We start from the raw sequence: 19831 nt of genomic DNA on the forward strand, positions 1-19831 counted from the left end.
GAACCAAACAAATGCAGATGTCTATGGGGTATGAATGCAATGCTAAAAAGTCTCCTGTACATGTTATTCTTGGGACTGGGACACACGCGCCATCCACTGTCGCAGCGTATCGGCCAGCACGCCAGGAAGTGCTTCGACGTCACGCAGGACGACGTAGAATTCGAATGGGAACGTGTCGAGGTATCGCGTCATGACGAAGTCGTTGACGCCGTTGATGACAGTCGGGGTGATCGACTGCATGGAGAGGATCGAGCGGCGGGGGCGGGCCATAACGGGTGTATTCGCGCCCGAGAAGGGGGTGTTGGTGCCCGTGGCGAGGCCTGGGGTGTTGACACCGGACGGAGCGGAGTCGAGGTTGTCGACGACGAGGAAGACGACCATGACGCGTTCCTCGAGGGCGCGGCGGAGCAGCGTCCGCAGGCGGCCGTGGTCTTGGCACACGCCGTCCGAGATGATGATCTGCAGCTGCCACAGGTCCGGCGCGGATGCACTGGCGTTCTTCGCACGCGCCTCGGCGAGGTAGGACAGTGTGCGCTCGAGCAGCGCAGCTACATCGGTACGGTGCTGGTCGAATTTGAAGGCACGCATGACCTTTGCGCCGTCTGCATCGGAGAACCCAGCGTCGGAGAACTCGTGCAGCACGTCCACGCCCTCGCCGAAGCGTGCGATGGCGACCTGGCCAACCTCGAGCTTGGTGAGTGCCTGCGAGACCAGCGCGAGAGTCTGGTACGCGAGGTGCACAGACTGGCTCTCGGCCATGGAGCGCGAGTCGTCGAGCGAAAGGAGCACCTGGTACTCGCGACGAGACGGCTTGGTACGCCGGAGCCAGATCTTGTCCTTCGTGTACTCGGAGGCGATGTAAGGGATGATCTTGCGCATGTTCAGGCGCTTGCCGGTGCGGAAGTCGCCCTGCAGCCGCGTGGCGAGAGTCGGCTCCAGGATGAGGCGGAGCTGCTCGCACAGAGCGTAACTCAGGTCCGAGGTGAGCGAGGCGTACTGGCGCCACAGATCCTCGGCACCGTCCGCTTCGCCCGCCTGAGTGGGGGAGGCGACGGTGAGTTCGACGTCGACGTCGCCCTCGTCTGGACGAGCCTCGGTCGCCAGTTCCTCGCCCTCGTCCTCGTCAACGTCCATCGCGTCGCCAGCGGTCGGTGCGCTTCCGCCAATCTCGGCCTGTGTGAGCGCCTTCTCGGCGCCAAAGCTGTCATCGGTCTCCCCTTTCTCGCGGCGGAAGCTCTCGTGCTCGCGCACGGGCTTATCGGCGGGTTCCGCCTGCTCCTCAGGCTCGTTATCGTCCTCGTCCATAGCCTGGGGTGCCGCCTCCTCCTCCTCGTCGACAATCTTAAGATCCTCGAGTTTCTGCTGCTCCTCGCGAGCCGCCCCGAGTGCCTGCATCGTGTTGTCGTCGTCGGCATCGCCGTCGTTCAGGTACTCGACCTGGCCAGGGGCCTGTTCCTGTGCATCCGCGTTGTCCGTCACCTCCTCGCGCTCCGTCTTGTTCAGGATCTCGTCGCGGCGGCGCACAATCTCCTTCATGATATCGCCGAGGCTGCGATCCTGCTGCGGCTCACCCTCGTTCGGGAGCGGCGCGCCGCTGCTGTCCGTTGCGCCCGAGGCCTCCTGCTCGTCGGTGCCACCAGCGCCCTGGGGTGCTACGTTGGTCGCACTGAGATTAGCTCCGTCAGATACGTCAACTCACCCTTCAGCCTCGGCCTCAGCCTCATCCTCGTCCTCTTCACCGCCCATCTCCTCATCCTCGTCGCCAGCCTTGTCGTCCTTGTCGGCCTGCGCAGTGCCGCCCTGGCCGGCGCTCGCAGCTTCCTGCTGCGCCTCGCCAGAGCTCACGTCGAGGTCCTGGTTGAGGGCCTCTTCCGCCTCCGGCTGCGCGTCGTCCTCCGTGACGCCCGTGGCGTCCGGTGCATTCTCTTCGGCCTCCCCCTCGTCCTCCTGGTCCGAAGTCCGCCCGTGGTCCTCCATGTCGAGGCCCTCAGGCTCGCCGTCGTCCATCTTGATGTCGTCGTCAAATTGCTCGTTGTCGTCGCCATCCTCCTCCTCGCCGAGGTCGAGGTCCTCCGGCAAGTCGAGCGTCTCGCCCTCGGGTGCAGCGACATTGTCCTGCTCGGGCATATCGGCGCCCTCGTTATCGTTATCATTGTCGTCCTCGCCCTCGGGGGCCTCGTGCTCTTCGAATTCCTCGCCCTCCTCCTCGCCCTCTCCGCCGTCTTGCTGCTTACTCTCCTGCTCCTTCTCCTCGGACTGCTCGCCCTCGGCCGCATCCTCCTTCTTGTCCTTCTTCTCGTCCCGCTTCTTGCTCTGCTCGTCTTTGGCAGCGAGTTCTGACTCCCCAGTCTCCTCCGTCTTCTCGTCCATGAGGTCCTCACGGCCCTCATTCTCCTTCTTCTCCTCCTCCTTCTCGTCCTTCTCGTCGTTCCAGAATTTCTCGTCGACGGCGCCCGGGTCGAGAGGGTCGACATCGCCAACGTGGTCGTCGAGTTCCTCCTCGCCCTCTTCCTCCTCCTCGCCCTCCTCCTTCTCCTTGCCGTCCTCGAGGGCGCCCTCAAAGTCGTTCTCCATGTCGACGTTCTCGTCGTCGTCGTCGCCCTTGTCGCCGTTTTGCTCCTCCTCCTGCTCCTCCTCACCTTGCAGGCCTTCGACCTGGCTCTCGTCGGTGATTTCGTTCGACACGTTCTTCTCACCACTTCCAGCACCCATGCCGGTGCCTTCAACCTCGCCGTCCTCGCCATCCTGCGCATCATCGCTCTCCTCTTGCGGCTTGCAGAAGCCCTTCTGAGCAATGTCGAGCATGACGCGCGCGACGACGTAGTTGAGCTTGTAGATGGCCTTAGTGGCAGCGAGGTGCGCAGCAACGGACTGCGCAAAAGTCTGGGCGAGTACTTCAACGAAGGGAAGGACGCGGGCAAGTGCTGCGGGCGCGTTGGAGGACTCGCGGTGGGCGAGCCAAGTTGACATGGATGTCGCGAAGGCGCCAAGGCGGCCAAGCACCTCGCCGACACGCAGTGAGTTCACAGCCTTGGCCTGCCGGGAGAACGCGCTGGGGATGTGCCCGTACTCATCCTCCTTGACCTCCTCAGCAGGGGTGTTGTCAATCGACTGCGCCACAACAAGCAACGCGGAGATGAGCTCATCGCTCTGCGTCCAAATGGCCTCGGGTATATTCTTGGCGGTCTTAAGTGCAGATACCGAGCCCATGCCCGCGACCATCTTGCCGAGCGGCACATAGATGTGCGCAAGGTCGGGCGCAGCCTTAGCGTGCGTCTCGCACGAGGCGACGACAAGGCGGAACAGGTCGCCAGCGCGGTCTGCGAGCTGAGCCTCCTGATGGCCGTAGAGTGGCCACTCGGCGGCACGGCACGCACCAAGCGCATTCTCGAGCGCATTGATGAGCAGCCCCACCTCCTGACGGAAAGTGTGGATATCGGCAAGCTCAGTCCCCAACTGCACGCCCTGGAGCTCGCGGAAGGCACGCACTGCGTCCTCGGCCTCGCGCAGGCCATCGTGAAGGTGGCACGCATCGAGTTCCGCCCTCTCTAACGTCTGGACAACGCCACCAGCGAGGGCGGCGGCCTTGGCGCAGGTATGCAGCCGGCGGAGGACGGAGTTGAACTTGGACAATGTCGAGAGCTGGGTAGAGAGAATTGCCTGCTCTCCCAAAGCGGCGGCGTACAAGCTCTCCGCGAAGCCGATGCCTCGGGCGAGGTCGCCGCTGGCAATGTCCGGAGAGTGGCCGTTGAACGCGGTACGCAGGGCACGCATCAGCACACCCTGGCGGTGGTGGTAGTCTGCGACCTTGGTCACGCCCGCAGAATCAAAGGCGACCGGCAGATCGTCAACGGTGAGAGCGGGGCGCGAGGTGAGCCACAAAGAGCTCTGCTGCTTGGCGAGCTTGTCGGCTGGCACACTCTGGGAGAACCCGCACGCGCGGAGCGTCTTGAGGAGGTCGGCGAAGGCCTTACGCTTACGCGATGTGAGGTTGTTGACAATCTTGGTGTTCTCCTTGGTCAGAGTCGCGGGTGTGGCCTTCTGCAGCATGGCAGCCGTCTCGATGATCTCGATGGCCATGTCCTCGAGCTGGTCGGCGCGCGTTGTGGCCGCAAGAGGACGCGCGCCGGCGTGCACCTTCTCATACCGCGCCAGAGTGTCGGGCAGCTTCTTAAGAAGAGGGGGAAGCGCAGGGCCCGCAGCGCGTGCTGTCAGTGCAGTCTCGGGGAGGGCGGAGACCGTGACGAGCTCGGACGTGTGGGCTGGGCTCGTCACCGCGGGGTCCTGCGGACAGATGGAACCGAGGTCCGTCAAGATCGGCGAGACCGGCTGCTGGAGCACCTCGCGGAACTTGCGGATGTTCTTGTGCAGCTGCCTGTGACTCTTCTGGGCGCTCGCCTTGAGTGCGAAGACGTTGATGTCCTTCCACGAGGCGAGCTTGACGAAGTCCTTGACAGCGCGGTCGATGACCTTGCGCTGGCTCTCGAGCGACTCGCGAATGCGGGGCGCGAAGAGCTGCGCATGCGCGATAACGTTGTTCAGCACGGCAGCGACGTGGCCGAGCGCAGTAGCATTGGTCGCCTCACTGGTGGCGAGCTCGGAGGCCATGCGCTCGAACGCGCCAAGCACCGCCAGGCGATGCGCGAAGCTGCCGAGCGTCGCCTGGCTGAGGTAGTCCGAGACCACAGGTAGAGCCGTCGCGATGTACTTCTCGGGGTCATCGGCGGAGACAGTACCATGGATGAGCGCTCCGTACAGGCGTAGCGTAAACTCATCGTCCTTGTCGATGTACTGCCGCGCCTGGTCGTCGAGGAGGCGCACCCACGAGGCGAGCTCGAGACGGCGCCACCCAATGATCAGCGACGACACCTCGAACTGGTAGGCCTTGAGACTGTTCTCGCGGTTTGCGTACGGCTCCCAGTCGTCAGTGTGGAGGAGGAGCAGCTCGAGCGCAGCAAGAACCTTGGCAACGGGCGCGCGCACGTCGATCTGCAGGATGCGCAGAACGCGCTCGCGCAGGTGCTGGAGCACCATCTGGTCTGGCCACTCGGATACAAGCGTGTCGAGACGCGCACGCAGGCGCTCAAGCAGCGCCTGGCCCTTGCGGACCTCAAACTCGTTCGGGTCGAAGTAGAAGTTGGCCTGGGCCGCGCTTGTCTTGACTTCAGCGTGGCGGCGGTGGAGGGTTGCGACCTGGAAGGCAATGGAGGAGGCGTCGAGGTCCTCGCGGAAGGACGACGCCTCGAAGCGCGAGAGCACGTCGTCGACGGTAGACTTGAGCGTCTTACCCACATCGGCGTGCCCGCCGAAGGAGCCGAGAACAAGCGTGTGGAAGGCGGCAATCTGCGCGGGCGTGAACTTGGCCTTGTGCTTGTCCTGCTTGTCCTGCTTCTCCTCTTGCACGTCCTGCTCCATCGCCTCATCCTCGTCCTCTTCGTAAGTCGGGAAAAGCTGAGCGAACTCCTTGGCTTCGATTTCAGCGTCGTCAGGCACCTCAATGTCCGTCTTGCGGACACGGAACATGCTCTCAGCGTCGAGAGCCTCCTGCTCTTCGCGCTTGCGGATCGCGCTCCACGCCGCGTAAAGGCGGTCCAGGCCACCAACGAGGCCCGGCACATGTTCGCGGCGCTGGGTTGCCTCGACGGAGTCGCGCGCGTGTGCGAGGGCCGCGAGGAGGTCTGCGCGCATACTGGCTAGCGAGGGCTCCTTGACCTCCTTGGGAAGAATCTGGAGGGAGGTCAGGGAGGCGACGGTGGGGAAGGACACGAGAGGCCCAACTGCGGTGGGCGGGTTGGCTTTGCTCAGCGCGAGGTCGCGCGCGAGGCAGCGCATCCCGAACTTGACGCAGAGAATGCCGAAGACGACAGGCTCGGCAAGGTCCGCGAGGTCGGTGTAGGCGCTAAGACGCTGTACGAAGGCAGCAGATGCGAGCTGGAACGCATCCTCACGCGCAGTCGCGGCGTTGGCGCGGTTCTCAAGCGCGTGGAGGAGCGAGCTGTCCTTGTCCAGCACGTCGTCGATGAAGCTGAACACCTCGGCGAAGAGGTGGCCCAGGCGGGCGGCGTTGGTCTCCCGCTCGATGGTGGGGCCGAGCGCCTCACCCTCGACCTGCAGCGCTGCGGCGCGAGCACGGAGAGCTGCTGCGCGCGCACTGTCGCTCACGCCTTTAAGAACGCCCTCAGTGTGCGTAACCACGTCGAGTTCGTCTGCAACGAGTGAAAGTTGGGAAGAAACCACTTCGCCGAGGAGCACGCGGCGGACTCCGGGGTCAATCGGGACATTCGTCACGAACAGGTCGAGCACGAAGCGGCCGAGTCCGTGCCAAAGGTGCCCAAGGGCACGGAGACTGCCGTCCTGTGCCTCGACGATGGCGGGCGCGAGGCGGGTGTTGAACGCGTTCTGGAGGTAGGTAGTCGTTGCCTCGTCCATCTCGCCAGGAGAGAGGACGGGCTTGTTGTCCTCATTCGTGAGCGTGACGCCAAACGCGCCAAGGACCTGCTGTCAGCTTCCTCAAAGTGGTCTAAACTCACCATGCCAAGCAGTGCGAAAGCGAGGTTGCCGGCTGTGCCGGCGCGGTCGGCACCACGAGTCGCGCCCCACAGCGTGCTCTGCGTCGTAAACTTGAGCGCGTCGTCCATGCTCGACAGCTGCGCCATGGGCGTGACCTTGACCTGGGAGAAACGCAGAGCAGCTGCAAGCGCTACGGGCTCAAACAGGCTCGTGGATATGCGGTTAAGCCATGCGGCCACCGCGCCGAGCTTGGCGCCCGGCGTCGTGAGGCGCTGCATGCTCACCAGGTCGGCCGGACGCGCGTCAGCCGCACTGGCAAGCAGGCCAAGCGCGCTGCCGGTGCTGGTACCAGCCACCGCCGCGTTGAGTGCATCGAGCTCGATCACGCGCGCGACTGCTGCGTTGGACCACGGAGTGTCCGCCGCAGTGGACTCATCGGGACGGCGAGGGAGGCTGTCGATGAGCGTCGAGAGGTCAGCGAGCTGGGCCTCATCGGATGCCGCGACCGCAAGCGCCTGCGCCGTGTCGGAGCGCAGGCGGGCGTCGGCCACCCCGTCCAAGCGGTCAACGAGGCGCGAGACAGAGGCCCGCTGAGCGGGCGTGAGCTCGGGCCGGAAGAGCGACCAGACGCCTGCCTGGCCCAGGCCACGAGTGAGCTCCGTAGCTTTGCCGAGAGCGCTGAGGGCAACGCGGACATCCTTCCCATGGGCAATGTTGCTGAGCTCCTCGGCCAGCCAACTAGCGAGCAACTGGACGGACGAGTAGTCGAATGTCTCAGTGCGGCAATGATTCTCGAGAAGCGCAGTGAACATGAGCACGCGCTCGGCAGCCTCGAGTGCCCCGCCGCTGGAATTGGCCGCTGCGTCCAGCGTCGCAGCAGTCAGCGTGTCCCGCAGAAGGTTGAGGAGGGGGTACACGCCATCCCCAACGGCGGGCTTACGCTTGGCCGTGCCGCGGCGAGCGGTGACCGCGCTGGCGGCGAGTATGGTCTTGGCGTGCGCTGATACACTGATCCACTCGTCAGTCACCGCACGAGCGGCGTCGTTGCGGAGCACGAGCTGGAGCGCGCGGAAGAGGATGAAGTCTGCGTGGCTTCCGACATTAGCGTCGAGCGCGAGATCAAACGGCACCTCGGCGGCGAGGGTGTCCAGCTTGGGCGCAAAGATTGCCGTCTGCGCCGAGAGGAGCTCCGCGATGCGCGGGTTCGAGAGGAAGTCGATCGCAGCACCGAGATTCTCGTCACCCAAGGCCGCGAGGCGCGCAAGCGGGACGAGAGCTGTACGGCTCTGATGCGCAGCAAGGTTGGCCGTAAAGCTGGGCTGCGAGAGCGCCTCATCGTACGACGAGGAGAGGTTCTCGGCAGAGCGCAGGGTGGAGGTCTCGGCGAGCGCGTATGTGCTCTCGCTGGTGATGGTCGCCTCAATGGGCGGAGCGTCCACATACAGCTCGACGCCACGGTTCCGCATCGCGCGCGACAGCTCGCCGCCGTGTCGCGGGTCGTACGTCATGAACAACCTAAAGTCCGGATGGGGCTTGATGACCTCCGGTGCGCCAGACGCGCTACCCTTTTCGGCCATGACGAGGACGCCGTCGACCTCACAGAGCGAGTTCAGGCGGTCCAGAACAGAGGCGGAGCAGAGGTTGGCGTCCGAGACGAGGAACCAGCCGCCGCTCCGGATGGCGTGGAGCAACTGCCCGTCGACCCACGCGAAACCGGAGGACGAGCCACGTTCAACAGCGTCGACTGCCAGAGCAGCCTGTGTGATAGGGATGCCGGCGGCCTCGGCTTCGGCGAGGATGCTGCGGGCCAGCGCGGCGAAAGTCTGCTGCGCATCGAGCTGGCGCGGGTCATCGCACCGAGTCCGGGCGGCAAGGAGTTCCGGCACGCGAGCCGCTGCGGTGGGGTGGGCCTCGGCCGCGTCCTCCAGTACAGTACGAACGGCGCGGGTGGCGGCGTCGAGGACGCGGAAGGCGTCCTGTTGCTCGAATGTGCCGAGGATCTCGCTCGTGTCGACACCAGGGTGCATTGCGAACTCGCCGAGTTCGCGGCCGGCACGCGCCGCAATGGCGCGCACGAGGTCACGCTTGCCGCGGCCATTGTCGCCGGCGAGGATGACAAGCCAGCCCATCTCGAGCGCTTTGAGTACGCTCTCGGCGAGGGGGAGCTGGTGGTGAAGGAGAGGCGTGTCGACAGAGGCGGAGGCGGCGCGGGGGAGCGCCGCGTGACCGATCTGTAGCCAGCCGGGGGTAGTGAAGGGTGTCGGACGGGGAGCCGAGGGTGCGATGCCGAATGCATCCTCGAAGATGGCCGCCACGGCAGCACGGTCAAGTGCGTTTCGGAAGCGCTGGAGGTAGACGGTGCGGAGGTGCTCGACGGGATGGGACGTCATCTCGAGGCCGTTGCGCTTGGCCAGCAGGCCGAACCAGCGGAACAGGTCGCGGAGGTTGAACTCCCATGGGCTACCCTCGCGGCCGATCGAACGCGTGACCATGGTCGCCTCGCGGATCGCCTCGTTGAAGGCGATCATTAGCTGCACAAGCTCAGGCTCGGGGTACAAACCGCGGCAGATCATGAGTAGGTCCTCGCTGGTGTGCTCCTGGAGGTACACCTTGGTAAAACGGTTGAGGAAACTCTTGGGAAGACCCTTACGCCCGCCACCCTGCGTGAGCGGGTTCTGGGCGGCGAAGACGCGGAAGGCAGGGTGGCGGTCGAAGCTGCGACCCAGTTCTGGGATATACACTGTCCCGCGGTGGTCAAGAACAGCATTCAAGCCTTCAAGAACGGTTTGGGAGGCGAGGTTCATCTCGTCGAGGAGGACCCAGTCACCCTTCTGCATTGCGTCGAGGAACGCCGCGTCGCGCCACTGGAACTCGCCGGCGGCTCCACCCTCAACAGGCAGGTCGGAGCCGAAGAGGTCGATAAGGTCGGTCTGGTCGGACAGGTTGATGCGTTGGAGGTGGAAGCCGGCAGTGGCCGCCAGTGCCGAGACGAGCGACGTCTTACCGACACCCGGAGAACCTTCCAGTAGGATCGCCTTGGGCAGCTGGCAGCCGCGGAGTACGCGCATGGCGTTGAGCGCGGTCGTGGGTGCCTCGAAGCGGAACGCGGTATCCACGGCAGCCAGTGGGCCGCGAGGAACAGCGAAGCCGCCAATAGACACCTTGCCGTCGGTCACCGAGAACGCGGTGTCCGCTGCCCCCGCGTCGAGGGGCCCAAGGGTGAGCGCCATCTCCGTAAGCTTCGCGAGGCAGTCCTTCCGCAGCGCAGCGATCGTGGCCGTAGAAGAGCCGGAGACCTGTGGCAGCGACTCGAGACCATCGACAATGACCAATTGGCCGCCGTGGTGGAATGCGGTCGGTACACTCAACGCGCCATACATCTCGTTGGCGAAGTTGACCCACGCTAGGATGTCACGCAAACCCAGGCCCGAGCTGTCGCCCGCCCGCTCACCGAACCAGTTGAGGAAGTCGAGGATGAGCGGGCCAGCGGGGCGCAAGGCGTCGTGCCGCCACTTCTCGCCGATGATCTGAAGCATGTCGTCGCGGTTGCTGAGGGCCGGCACCCAGATCTCGGTGAAGCGGTTCCTGAGCGCAGGCGAGAGCTCCTTCTTACCAAAGTCGCCACCGGGGTTCATTGTCGCGATGACATGGAAGTGGGGATGCGCGACGATCGTAGCCTCGTCGATATCCACGCCGCCCTTCTCGGCCAGGACCAGGGTGCGCCCAGGCTCGAGGACCGAGTTGAGACGCTCAAGCACCGAGTCGTCGGCGAGCGATACTTCATCGAGGAGAAGGAGATCGCCGGCCGTCATGGCGTGAATGAGGGGTCCATCCACCCACTCGAACAAGGCACCGAGGCGCTTGATCTCACGCTGAAGCTCGCGCACGTCGGCGCGGAACGCGTCGTCGACGTCCTCCCGCTTCAGAGCCGCAGCGCAGGACGCAGCGAGGTCGTCTTCGCTCGCCTCGGGACCGTGCGGAAGACCGAGCTCGGTCATGCGCGCGAGCACCTTCGCGCGACGTTCGAGACGGTTACGCACGGGGCGTTGCGAGCCGAGCAGGTCGGCGGTCTCCATGTTCTGGTGACAGTTGATGCCGACGAGCTTTTGCGCGAACGCCGCTGCAAGGACCTCACATACGGACGTCTTGCCACATCCCGTCTCGCCGACGAGGAGAACGGGCTCGTCATGTGCGGCCGCGGCGGCGACCAGAGCGAAGAGGCGCTGCATCGCCTGTGTCCACACGAGCTCGCCAGCTGGAACTGCCTGGAATGGCAGGCGCGAGAGGACGCCATCCTCGCGCCCATCAAAGAGCTTGTACATGTTCGCGACATCGACCTTGACCTTCATAATCTTCTCGATGACCTCCTGGATCACGACCTTGTCTTCATCCGAGCGAGCGCGCTCGGCAAGGAGCATGTACCCATCTTCGGCCAGCTGCTGGTATCCGACAGCGCCACGTTCGGCCCAACGGAACAGGTCACGCAAAGTCGCGAACGAGCTCTTCGCCTCAAAGACACGACTGGCCTGGCGGAGGTGCCGCAGCTCCTCGAAAACCTGCACAATCTTCTTGGCGTACGTGGGCGCGATAGCGCAACGCTGGCACAGGATGGTCTCGAGCTCGCTCTTGGGAACGTCGTCAAAGTGCACCTCAAGGAAACGGTTGCGGAACGCACGCGAGAGCACCTTACGTCCCGCGTAGAGGCCAGGGGGGTTCTGCGTCGCGAAGAGGATGAAGTTCGGGTGGGGCTTGATGACCTCCTGGGTCTCGGGGATTACGAGCTCGCGGTTGTCATCGAGCAGACGGTTCAGGGCCTCAAGCACGTCGGTGGGCGCGAGGTTCAGCTCGTCAAGCACGATCCAGTGGCCCTGGCGCACGGCAGTCACGAGCAGACCCTCCTGGAAGACGAGGTTGCCCGTCTGCGGGTCGGTGACGTACGTGCCAAGGTATTCTTGGATGTCGGTGTGCTCGTGGTTGTTGATGCGCACGAAGCGGTGCCCCGTCTGGCGGGCGAGGAACTCGATGGCGGACGTCTTACCTGCCGATGTCGGGCCCTGAATGAGCACGGGATAGCGCTTGGTAAGGATCACGCGAGCGAGATCGGAGAGCTTGGCCTGCACGGAGGGAGTGATGATGTACCGCGTCTCCTCGACGGGTGGGAGCGGCCCGCGCTGCAGCCAGAACGGCCCGAAGCGCACAAAGTCGTCCGCGTCGAGTTGGGCAGGGAGAGTGGGCACTTGTCCGAGCAGGGCGCGAGCGTTCTTCATCGGAATGAGAATATGCTTCTCACACGCGGCGTGCGCCTTGCGGTTGCTCTCGACATCGAGGCTCATCGTAAACGCCATGAGGATACCCTCCCACAGTCCGCGGCGGAGGCCGAAGATCGGCGCGCTCTGAACAGCGAACATGAGCGCACGGGCAAGTGTACGCATGCTGTAGTGTGGTGCAGCATTTGAGCCATCGACAATCTCCTTGGCTGCCGAGAGCTGCTTGAGGGTGGAGTACAGCTCAACAACATCCAGCACGACTCCGCGGTCGCCCGCCGCCGCGTCGCCGAGGTAACCTTCCACAATGGAGACGAGAGCCTCGCGGTCATCGTCAGGCGGTGCAACGTAGAGCTCGGTGAATCGTGCACGAAGGCCAGCAGGGAGGTCTTTTTTGCCGACGTCTGTGGCGGGGTTCATACACGCAAACAACCTGAAGTCAGGGTGACGCATGACGGGCTCAACGTCGCCACGCTCGGTGAGCACAAGCGACGCCGTTGGTGCTTCAAGAATGGTCGCCACAGCCTCCAGCGTCTCCTGGGACGCGAGGTTGACCTCATCGAGTAGGATCCACTCGCCGTTCTTGAGTGCCTTGACCAGCGGGCCCTCGACGAACGAGAACACGAGCTTGCTCTTCATCTGCACATGGTGCAGGTTGAAGTCGGCGACCTCGACCTTGATCGCCTGCCATTGGACCATTGCGCGGGCCGCCGACTTGCTGACCTTGCGGCGCTTGCGAGGTTCGTCACCATCGGGGTTTTCCATCTTCTCGAGCTTCTTGAGTGCGCGCTCAGCCGAATCGTTCCAGATCTTAGCGCACTTGTCCCACTTGCGCTTCGCGAGGAACTTGCCCGCCAACTCGAGGTACTTGGCATTCTCGCCCTTGGCGACGCTGAACGTGTCGGTGAAGAGCTTCTGCCACTTGGCGTGAACAGTGCGCGCAGCGGCAACGGCGTCAATGGGCTTGAAGCCGCCGACGAGGTCAGACGTCTCGGTCTGGGTCGAGAGGTTGAGTGCGGTGAGCGGTTTTCCGACGAGCGTAGCTAGGTGCTGCACGGACGTCGTCTTACCCGTACCCGTCTCACCGACGAGGAGGGTGGGCTCGGCGAGCGCAACTGCTGCGGCAATGCGCTCAAGCGTAACGAGCGATGGGCGGGTGAGGGCGTACGGCTGGTCGTTGGACGCGATCCTGCGCTTCTTGGACGGCACCGTGTCGATAGCGTACCGCCCAACATGAATCTTGGTCGCGCCGCGCTCGGCTTCGAGGCCAGGTCGCCGCTTCTCCAACAGCGACGTAGCGCGCTCAACCTCCATTCCCAATCCGGCAGCGACGATATCGACCATCTTCGCGCCCTTCTCAGCCGAGCCGGCGCGGTTGTCTAGGGATGCTAGGAAGATGTCGGCGGCCTCGAGCAGGCACTCGTCCTGGAACACGGCGTTTGCGAACGCGCTATTCCCAGCTGCCTCGAGAGCAGCGAGCGAAGCGGCTGGAGGGAGTGCACGCTCAACACGTGCGCACCATTTCTCCAGGTCACGCAGGCCAATGTCTCGCGCCTTAACCTGTCCACTGGTCTTGGACAGAGGGCGGAGGTCGCGCCACACCCCTACAAGAGCGCCAGTGACGGCCGGCGGGAGGCTGGGGAACTGGGCGGTGAGGATCGCCAGGATGTCCTCGTCGGTCGGGGCGGCGAGGTGCTCCTCCGTAAAGTCGTGGTGCCCGAAGAACGTTGGTGGTGTCGCCGCCTCGGGGCGCACCGTGCGGGTAGCGAAGACCGCGAAGCCGTCGCCTGCTTCGATTTCGTCACGTCCTGGCACCTGGAGCGAGGCGCGGCGGCCGACGCGTCCTAGGGCAAGCGATTTGGCGATCCCCGAAATGGTGACAAGCATCTCAAGGGACGCCTTGTCGATGTCCTCGAAGACGACCCAGCGGCCGGCACGCACAGCCTTGGCGAGGGCGCCCTCCATCCACTCAAACGTACCCGGCTTGGTGGGGGAGGAGACGTACGTCCCGATGAGGCTCTTCACGTCAATCGTCGTATCCGCGAGGGGGATGGTTAGGATGCGCGAGGTAGGGAGATGGGAAGGGTACAGCGTCGCGCTGAGGTAGTGGACGATGTGGGTCTTGCCCGCACTGGGAGGGGCGGAGATGAGGACTGGCACGCCGCGCTGCAGGCGGGGTGCGACGCCCGTGATGGCAGCGTCCATCGCCGCCGTCGGCACATGGACGAGACTGCTAGCCCCCGGCTGACGGAGGAGGAGCTGTCCCCCGACCACAGCGGTGCGGGGTGACAGCTCAGATGCGGAGAGGGAGGGCTCGATCTCACCCTCAGCCAGTGCATCCTCCTTGTACTCGCGCACGCGCCGTGCCTCGAGGACGGGGAGCATCCACCCGTCCACTACGGTTGGGACAGCTTGCCCTGCCTTGAGGGCGTACGCAAACAGGATCGGTGCGTCGCCACCAACACATGCTTCCATCTCAGCGCGACGGCTTTCGCTCCATCCCCGGATCTTGGAGAGCACCGAGACGGCGAGGAGACGGACACCGGCGTCTTGATGGCTTCGCAGGGCATGGAGTGGGGCAGTGGGCCAGTCCAGTCGCTTCGCCAGCCGGGGATCCGAAGTCAAGAGGCGCCAGTATGCGAGGAGAAGGCGCTGGGTACGGTCCGTATCCGCATTCACTGGGTCGGGAAGGACCGCCAAGGGCGAGAGCGCGAAGGGAGAGCGCTGGAGGAATGCGATGATTACACTAAAGTCAGTGGAGACGAGGGGTGACATACCTCCATAGATCGGGCCTTGGTTCGGCGAGGGCCGCCAGCATAAACAAGCGCGCCTCCCACACTTCTTGTGAGGGGTTGTCATCGAGCCAGCGCGCGACGATGTCGAGCGCCAGAGGCGCGAAACATCTGAACACGGGCTCGGCGGCACCAGGGACAGCGGCGATCACGGCGAGCTCGGAAAGTAGGAATGCGCCGCGCGCCTCGGGAGCAGCTCCGGATGAGGGAAGGGGGAACCCATCAAGTTGGGAGAAGAGAAAGTGGGCGCGCTGGGCTAGGTCGCAAGTCAGAGGGGTCGGAGTGGGAGGAGGGGGAAGGTTGGATGGGAGGTCGGAGGTAGAGGAGGGGCTGAGATTAGTTGAGCACAAATGTGGCAGCTCACGGTGACATTTCGGCGGACTGGGAGTCAACCTGATCCGTCATTTTGGCGTGTTGTGTTGGATCACGCTGCCGGTGCTGTTCTGTCGCTGTCAACAAAACTTCGGCGTTGATGCGAGCGATGGGACGCGCCCAACTTCTGAGCGTCAGAAATCCTTGGTGGAGGTAATTTTCCACCTGTCATTTGGGTGGCAATCGGTTGAGGTCGTTATCAAATCCAACTTGTACAAAGGCCTGATTTGCGACTTTTCTACTGCTAATCTCATCTGATCACATCAGCATCTTGGCTGCCATCAGCAGTATCAAGAGCAGCAGCGCGTCGATCGCTTACGCGATACCAAGTGACTCGCCGGGTCTCCTTGTGCGCGTCACCTGGTATCGCGCAAGAGGCCCAGGCGCGCAGGCCTTCTTCCCCTTCGACTCCATTACATTTACAACCGCATCACGTGTGTACACTGCTTCCTGCTACCTCCAGGAATTAGTGAAGGAAAACGGGTGCTATAATGAGGACCTTTGTCGCGCCGTCCACCGACACGCTCTGCGTGCCATGGTCTAGTTCACGATTGCTAGACCGCCTCGGTGGGCGCTGCACATCTATATATCTCATGCATGCCTATACTACAACTAGGACGGAGGTGCGCCACCCTGCTGCGCCTGCTGCTCGCGCATCCATTGCTGGACTGGTTGTCAGTTTCGTTGATCGTGGAGGACTCACACTGCGGGTCGTTGACGTCGTAACCCATGTTGGCGTAGTACGCAAGGTACTGCTGCCACTGCTCCTCGCTCGAGCCAGCAGGTGCGCCAGGCTCGCCGCCAGCCACCTGACCATAGCCCTGTCCCTGCTGCCCGTAACCTCCATGCTGGGCGGCCGCACCCTGTACCCCCATGGGCGGGTACGGCTCGCTGTATTCGTTGCGTCCGCCGCCGTTGCGGGCCTTTTCGTACTCGATGCGTAGGATCATGAGCAGGTCCTCGGCGAGCGACTTCGCACGTTGGATCTGGTCGTCTGTTTGCGCGGAGATGGAGATGTGCATCTCATCGTCGCCCTCACGGCCCGTCTCGTTCTCGACGAACCCAGACCCACGCCCCTTGATCTGTACACGTGCACCGGTCTCCGCCTGTATGTGCTTGACGAACATGCCGCCGGGGCCGACAACCTTGGCGCGCACGTTAAAGTTACGCATTGGCTCGAGGCTGATGAAGAGCTTCTCCTCCGGCCACTTTGGCCGTTGCCCAACGCCGGGAGGGAGCACCTCGCCGCGCGCACGCGCACGCGCAATCAGTGTGCGCTCCTCAATCAGCGGGCCAAGCTCCTGGTCCACGAGCTTCATGACCTCCTTGACGGCCGCATCGAGGACGATCTGAGTCTTGGCCGTAATGTGGAGGTACAGCGGCATCTCTCCTGGCGGCATCCGCGTGCGGTCGGGCACCCACAGGCCCTTGGTCTCGATGGATGCACCTGTCTCGTCCTCGATCTGGTGTCAGCTTTGCTCTCGCATGTCAAGTCCAAGGGCCACACACCTGCTTCTGAGTCGACGCCCGGGTCAAAACGTAACGGTTACGGAGGTCGTTGACCTCGATGTCCTTGACAAAATCGCCCTCGGGCTTCTTAGCGCGCGCGACGAGCTCCTGACCCGTCGATCCGGGTGCGCGTAACGACGCCGCGATCTTGGCGGCAATCTCAGCCGCCTTGGCCGCCGCATCTTGCGCCTGGTCAGCAGACACGGCAGGTGCTGCTGGCGGTGCGATTGCGGGCACGGCGTCGCCGCCGGGTGCGGGGGCATCCCATCGCGACTTGCGCTCGCGTGGCGGGTCGGCGGGGGGCTGCTCGGACATGTCGCCTTTTTGGGCGGTTCTCCGATTTCAAAAGCGAACGGTCTCGCTCAATATGAATGTCAGGAGTGCGATGGCCAGCGTCGCGCTTTGGATGGTGTTTAGGAGAGGGAGAGGTGGAGGGATGAGGTGATGTTGTTGAAATCGAGCAGTCACTTACTATTGATGACAAGACCTCCACCCTGCCACACGTGGAATTCCCGATATATCGCCGCTCAACGTCAGACTTGTGACTTGCACAGTACGATACCAATCAATCAACAACATAACATACATTCATCGCGTCGACGGGTCCCATCAACAGCATGGCCTTCTCCTTCGGTAAGTCACTCCCGTGTCCGTATTCCAAGCCGCTGACTTCCCAGCTGCTGCTGCGCAGCCACAGGCCCAGGCGCAGCCTACAACCTCTCTGTTTGGTGGTGGTGAGTTGATTATCCCAGATGGCAACTGACAGACAGCCAACCAGGCTGCGTCGACCAGCACGTCATCGCCGTTTGGCGGATTTGGAGCGGCTGCGAACACGCAGCCTGCGGCGAGCGCTCCGGCGGGTTTGGGCTTGTTCGGTGGCGCAAACAATGCTGCTGCCGGAAGCAGCACGAGCCTCTTTGGGCAACAGGCGAAGCCTGCGGGCGGCCTGTTTGGTTCTGGGACGGCAGCTCCCGCATCGACACCCACCGCGGGGGCGGGGTGGTTCGGCTCTAACGCGGCCCCTCAGAGCACGGGCGGTGGGTTGTTTGGATCGACGGGGGCACAACCTCAACAACAGCCAGGCGGCCTGTTCGGATCGGGACAGCCCCAACAGCAGCAGGGTGGTGGTCTCTTTGGATCAGCAACAGCGCAACCTCAGCAGCAGAGCGGTGGCCTGTTCGGGTCGACGGGGAACGCGCAGCAGTCAGGGGGGCTGTTTGGGCAGACTGCTCAGAAGCCCGCGGGGGCAGGGCTGTTTGGGTCAACCACAGCGCAGCCAGCAGCAGGAGGCAGCCTCTTCGGATCTGCCACGCAGCCGCAGCAGGCAGCAGGTGGTCTCTTCGGCGCGTCTACCGCACAGCCTCAGCAGAGCAGTTTGTTCGCACCCAAGCCAGCAGGCGGCCTATTCGGCTCAACCGCGCAGCCACAGCAGCCGACGGGCCTGTTCGCCTCTACGACCCAGCAGCCTCAACAGAACATGTTTGCGTCGACGTCGCAGCCTCTCGCGCAGTCCACTGCCCCACCACAGGGGCAGGACATTGAGAGCCGGATCGTGACCATCAAGAACGCTTGGGACGACAACAGCCCCGACTGCCGCTTCAAGTACTTTTTCTACAACGTTGTCGACCCCGGCACGTCGCAGGCGTACGGACGGCCTATTTCTGCGACGGACGACTCGAAGTGGTTGAGAGCTATGCGTGACAACCCGGACCCACAAAAGTGAGCTCACCTAACCTCGCAAAACTGACAGCAGCATGGTGCCGGTGCTAGCGACAGGGTGGAAGGACGTGAAGAAGCGTGTCGAGATGCAGGAGCAGGCGGCGAGCGTGCACCAGCAGCGGATCAAGGAGCTGAACCAGGCGCTGGCGAACCTCTCGCGCCAAACCTCGCTGTCTTCAAGCGTGCGCCTGCAGGCACTGCAGGCACAGCTCGCGCAGTTGACACAGCGTCTGTTGGCGCTGGCGGCGAAGAGTCCTTCGTTTGCGCCTGTGCAGAGCTCGGCGTTCCGTCCCGAGGAGGGCGAGATGAAGCATACCCTCGAGGAAGTCAAAGACGCGCTGGACGGGCGGACGAAGCCGTCGCGCGGGGTGGGACTGGGCACGCAGCGGTCGGCGACCAAGGGCCGCATGTTGGGCCAGGTTAATGAGCTTTGGGGTCTCGTGGAGGAGGTGCGGCGCCAGCGGCGCGCGCGGGGCCACGACGCGCAGGTGTGGGCGGGCGACGAAAAGCTCCTTACCGAGATTGCGATTGTGCTCGACCAGCAGCAGGCGGCGCTTACCAAGCTGAGCGGGCTGGCGAGCGACAACGTGTTTGATGCGGACGTTATGCGCGAGGGACTTGCGGCGGTCGAGAAGAAGTAGCATAGAGTAACTTAGCATTGCATGTACATGGGCTGGAGTGAGTTGTGGAAGTTGGTTGCACAAGATGCGATCCGGTGATATCCGAGGTATGCCATGTGGTGATCGCCCGGCATGATGATATATGCCGATGAGCCGATGAGCCCACTGCTCGGATCTCTTGACATCATCTGGCACCCTCTCACTCGTAATCTATTCTTACTCTCTATCGTCTCTACCCTCACTGTCGACCGTCTCTTATTGCCTGCTGTCCCCACCCTCTTGCACACTGCTCGCACCAACCAAGTCACCTGCCCAGCGCAACCGCCAGTCCCATCCCGGAGGCACCCATCTTCTGCCCACCCCCTCCGTACACACGTCCGTCCTCCATACCCATGTCCATCCTCATAACCGGTTTCGAGCCCTTCGGGGGCGACTCGGAGAACCCTTCGCGCCTTTCGGCTCGCGCCGCCGTAGCGCTCCTCAAAGCCGATGGCCACGATGCCCACTTCCTCGAGGTACCCTGCGTCTTCGCGACAGCGTTCCCAACAGTAGAAGCCGAGGCCAAACGTGTTGGTGCCGAGATAGTCATCGCGGCGGGCCTAGCGGCGGGGCGCAGGGTCATCTCGCTCGAATCTACCGCCAAGAACATCATCGACGCTCGTATCCCTGACAATGCAGGCGGGCAGCCACGCGACGTCCCCGTCGTTCCCGGCGGACCCAAGACGCTCCCAACGCGCCTGCCAATCGCACGCGCTGCCGAGGCTATCAAAGCCTTTGAGCCGGCAGACGAGCCGGACTTCAAACCTATCCCCGTAGCGATCAGCGACGACGCAGGTGAGTACGTGTGCAACACGCTCATGTACGCTTCCCTTGCCGGCTTGCCTGAGGATCTGTCGGTGGGATTCGTCCACGTCCCCCTCTTCCGTGCAGTCGGACTCGAGGAGCAGGCCATCGCCCTCGCTATCGTGGCGAAGGAGGCACTTGCAACCCGAATCCGCACGCGCCTCGCCTCCAGCAAGTGCCGTGGAGCCTAGGGACGGTTAAC

The 19831-nt window shown here is 63.6% G+C and overlaps 4 protein-coding genes across 4 annotated transcripts; 2 read left to right on the forward strand and 2 right to left on the reverse strand.

The window, feature by feature from the left end:
* Window positions 1-63: 63 nt before the first annotated feature.
* Window positions 64-14971, reverse strand: MDN1 (uncharacterized protein; the record flags this gene model as incomplete). The annotated part of the gene is made up of 5 exons (XM_060601330.1): window positions 64-1666; window positions 1700-6495; window positions 6531-14520; window positions 14552-14896; window positions 14931-14971. The coding sequence occupies 5 exons, from the start codon at window positions 14969-14971 to the stop codon at window positions 64-66; spliced, it is 14775 nt and encodes a 4924-aa protein (XP_060457835.1).
* Window positions 14972-15550: 579 nt separating this feature from the next.
* On the reverse strand, window positions 15551-16762 carry CcaverHIS019_0501990 (uncharacterized protein; the record flags this gene model as incomplete). The annotated part of the gene is made up of 3 exons (XM_060601331.1): window positions 15551-15606; window positions 15642-16401; window positions 16448-16762. 3 exons carry the CDS (start codon window positions 16760-16762, stop codon window positions 15551-15553), a joined length of 1131 nt encoding a protein of 376 aa, XP_060457836.1.
* A 302-nt stretch (window positions 16763-17064) lies between these two features.
* CcaverHIS019_0502000 (uncharacterized protein) lies at window positions 17065-18807 on the forward strand (the record flags this gene model as incomplete). Its single annotated transcript, XM_060601332.1, has 4 exons — window positions 17065-17080; window positions 17125-17178; window positions 17218-18166; window positions 18201-18807. The coding sequence occupies 4 exons, from the start codon at window positions 17065-17067 to the stop codon at window positions 18805-18807; spliced, it is 1626 nt and encodes a 541-aa protein (XP_060457837.1).
* A 371-nt stretch (window positions 18808-19178) lies between these two features.
* Window positions 19179-19820, forward strand: CcaverHIS019_0502010 (uncharacterized protein; the record flags this gene model as incomplete). Its single annotated transcript, XM_060601334.1, has 1 exon — window positions 19179-19820. One exon carries the CDS (start codon window positions 19179-19181, stop codon window positions 19818-19820), a length of 642 nt encoding a protein of 213 aa, XP_060457838.1.
* Between the last annotated feature and the right edge of the window lie 11 nt (window positions 19821-19831).

This window comes from Cutaneotrichosporon cavernicola (assembly GCF_030864355.1).
Source record: "Cutaneotrichosporon cavernicola HIS019 DNA, chromosome: 5".
In the NCBI taxonomy this organism is placed as follows: Eukaryota; Fungi; Basidiomycota; class Tremellomycetes; order Trichosporonales; family Trichosporonaceae; genus Cutaneotrichosporon; species Cutaneotrichosporon cavernicola.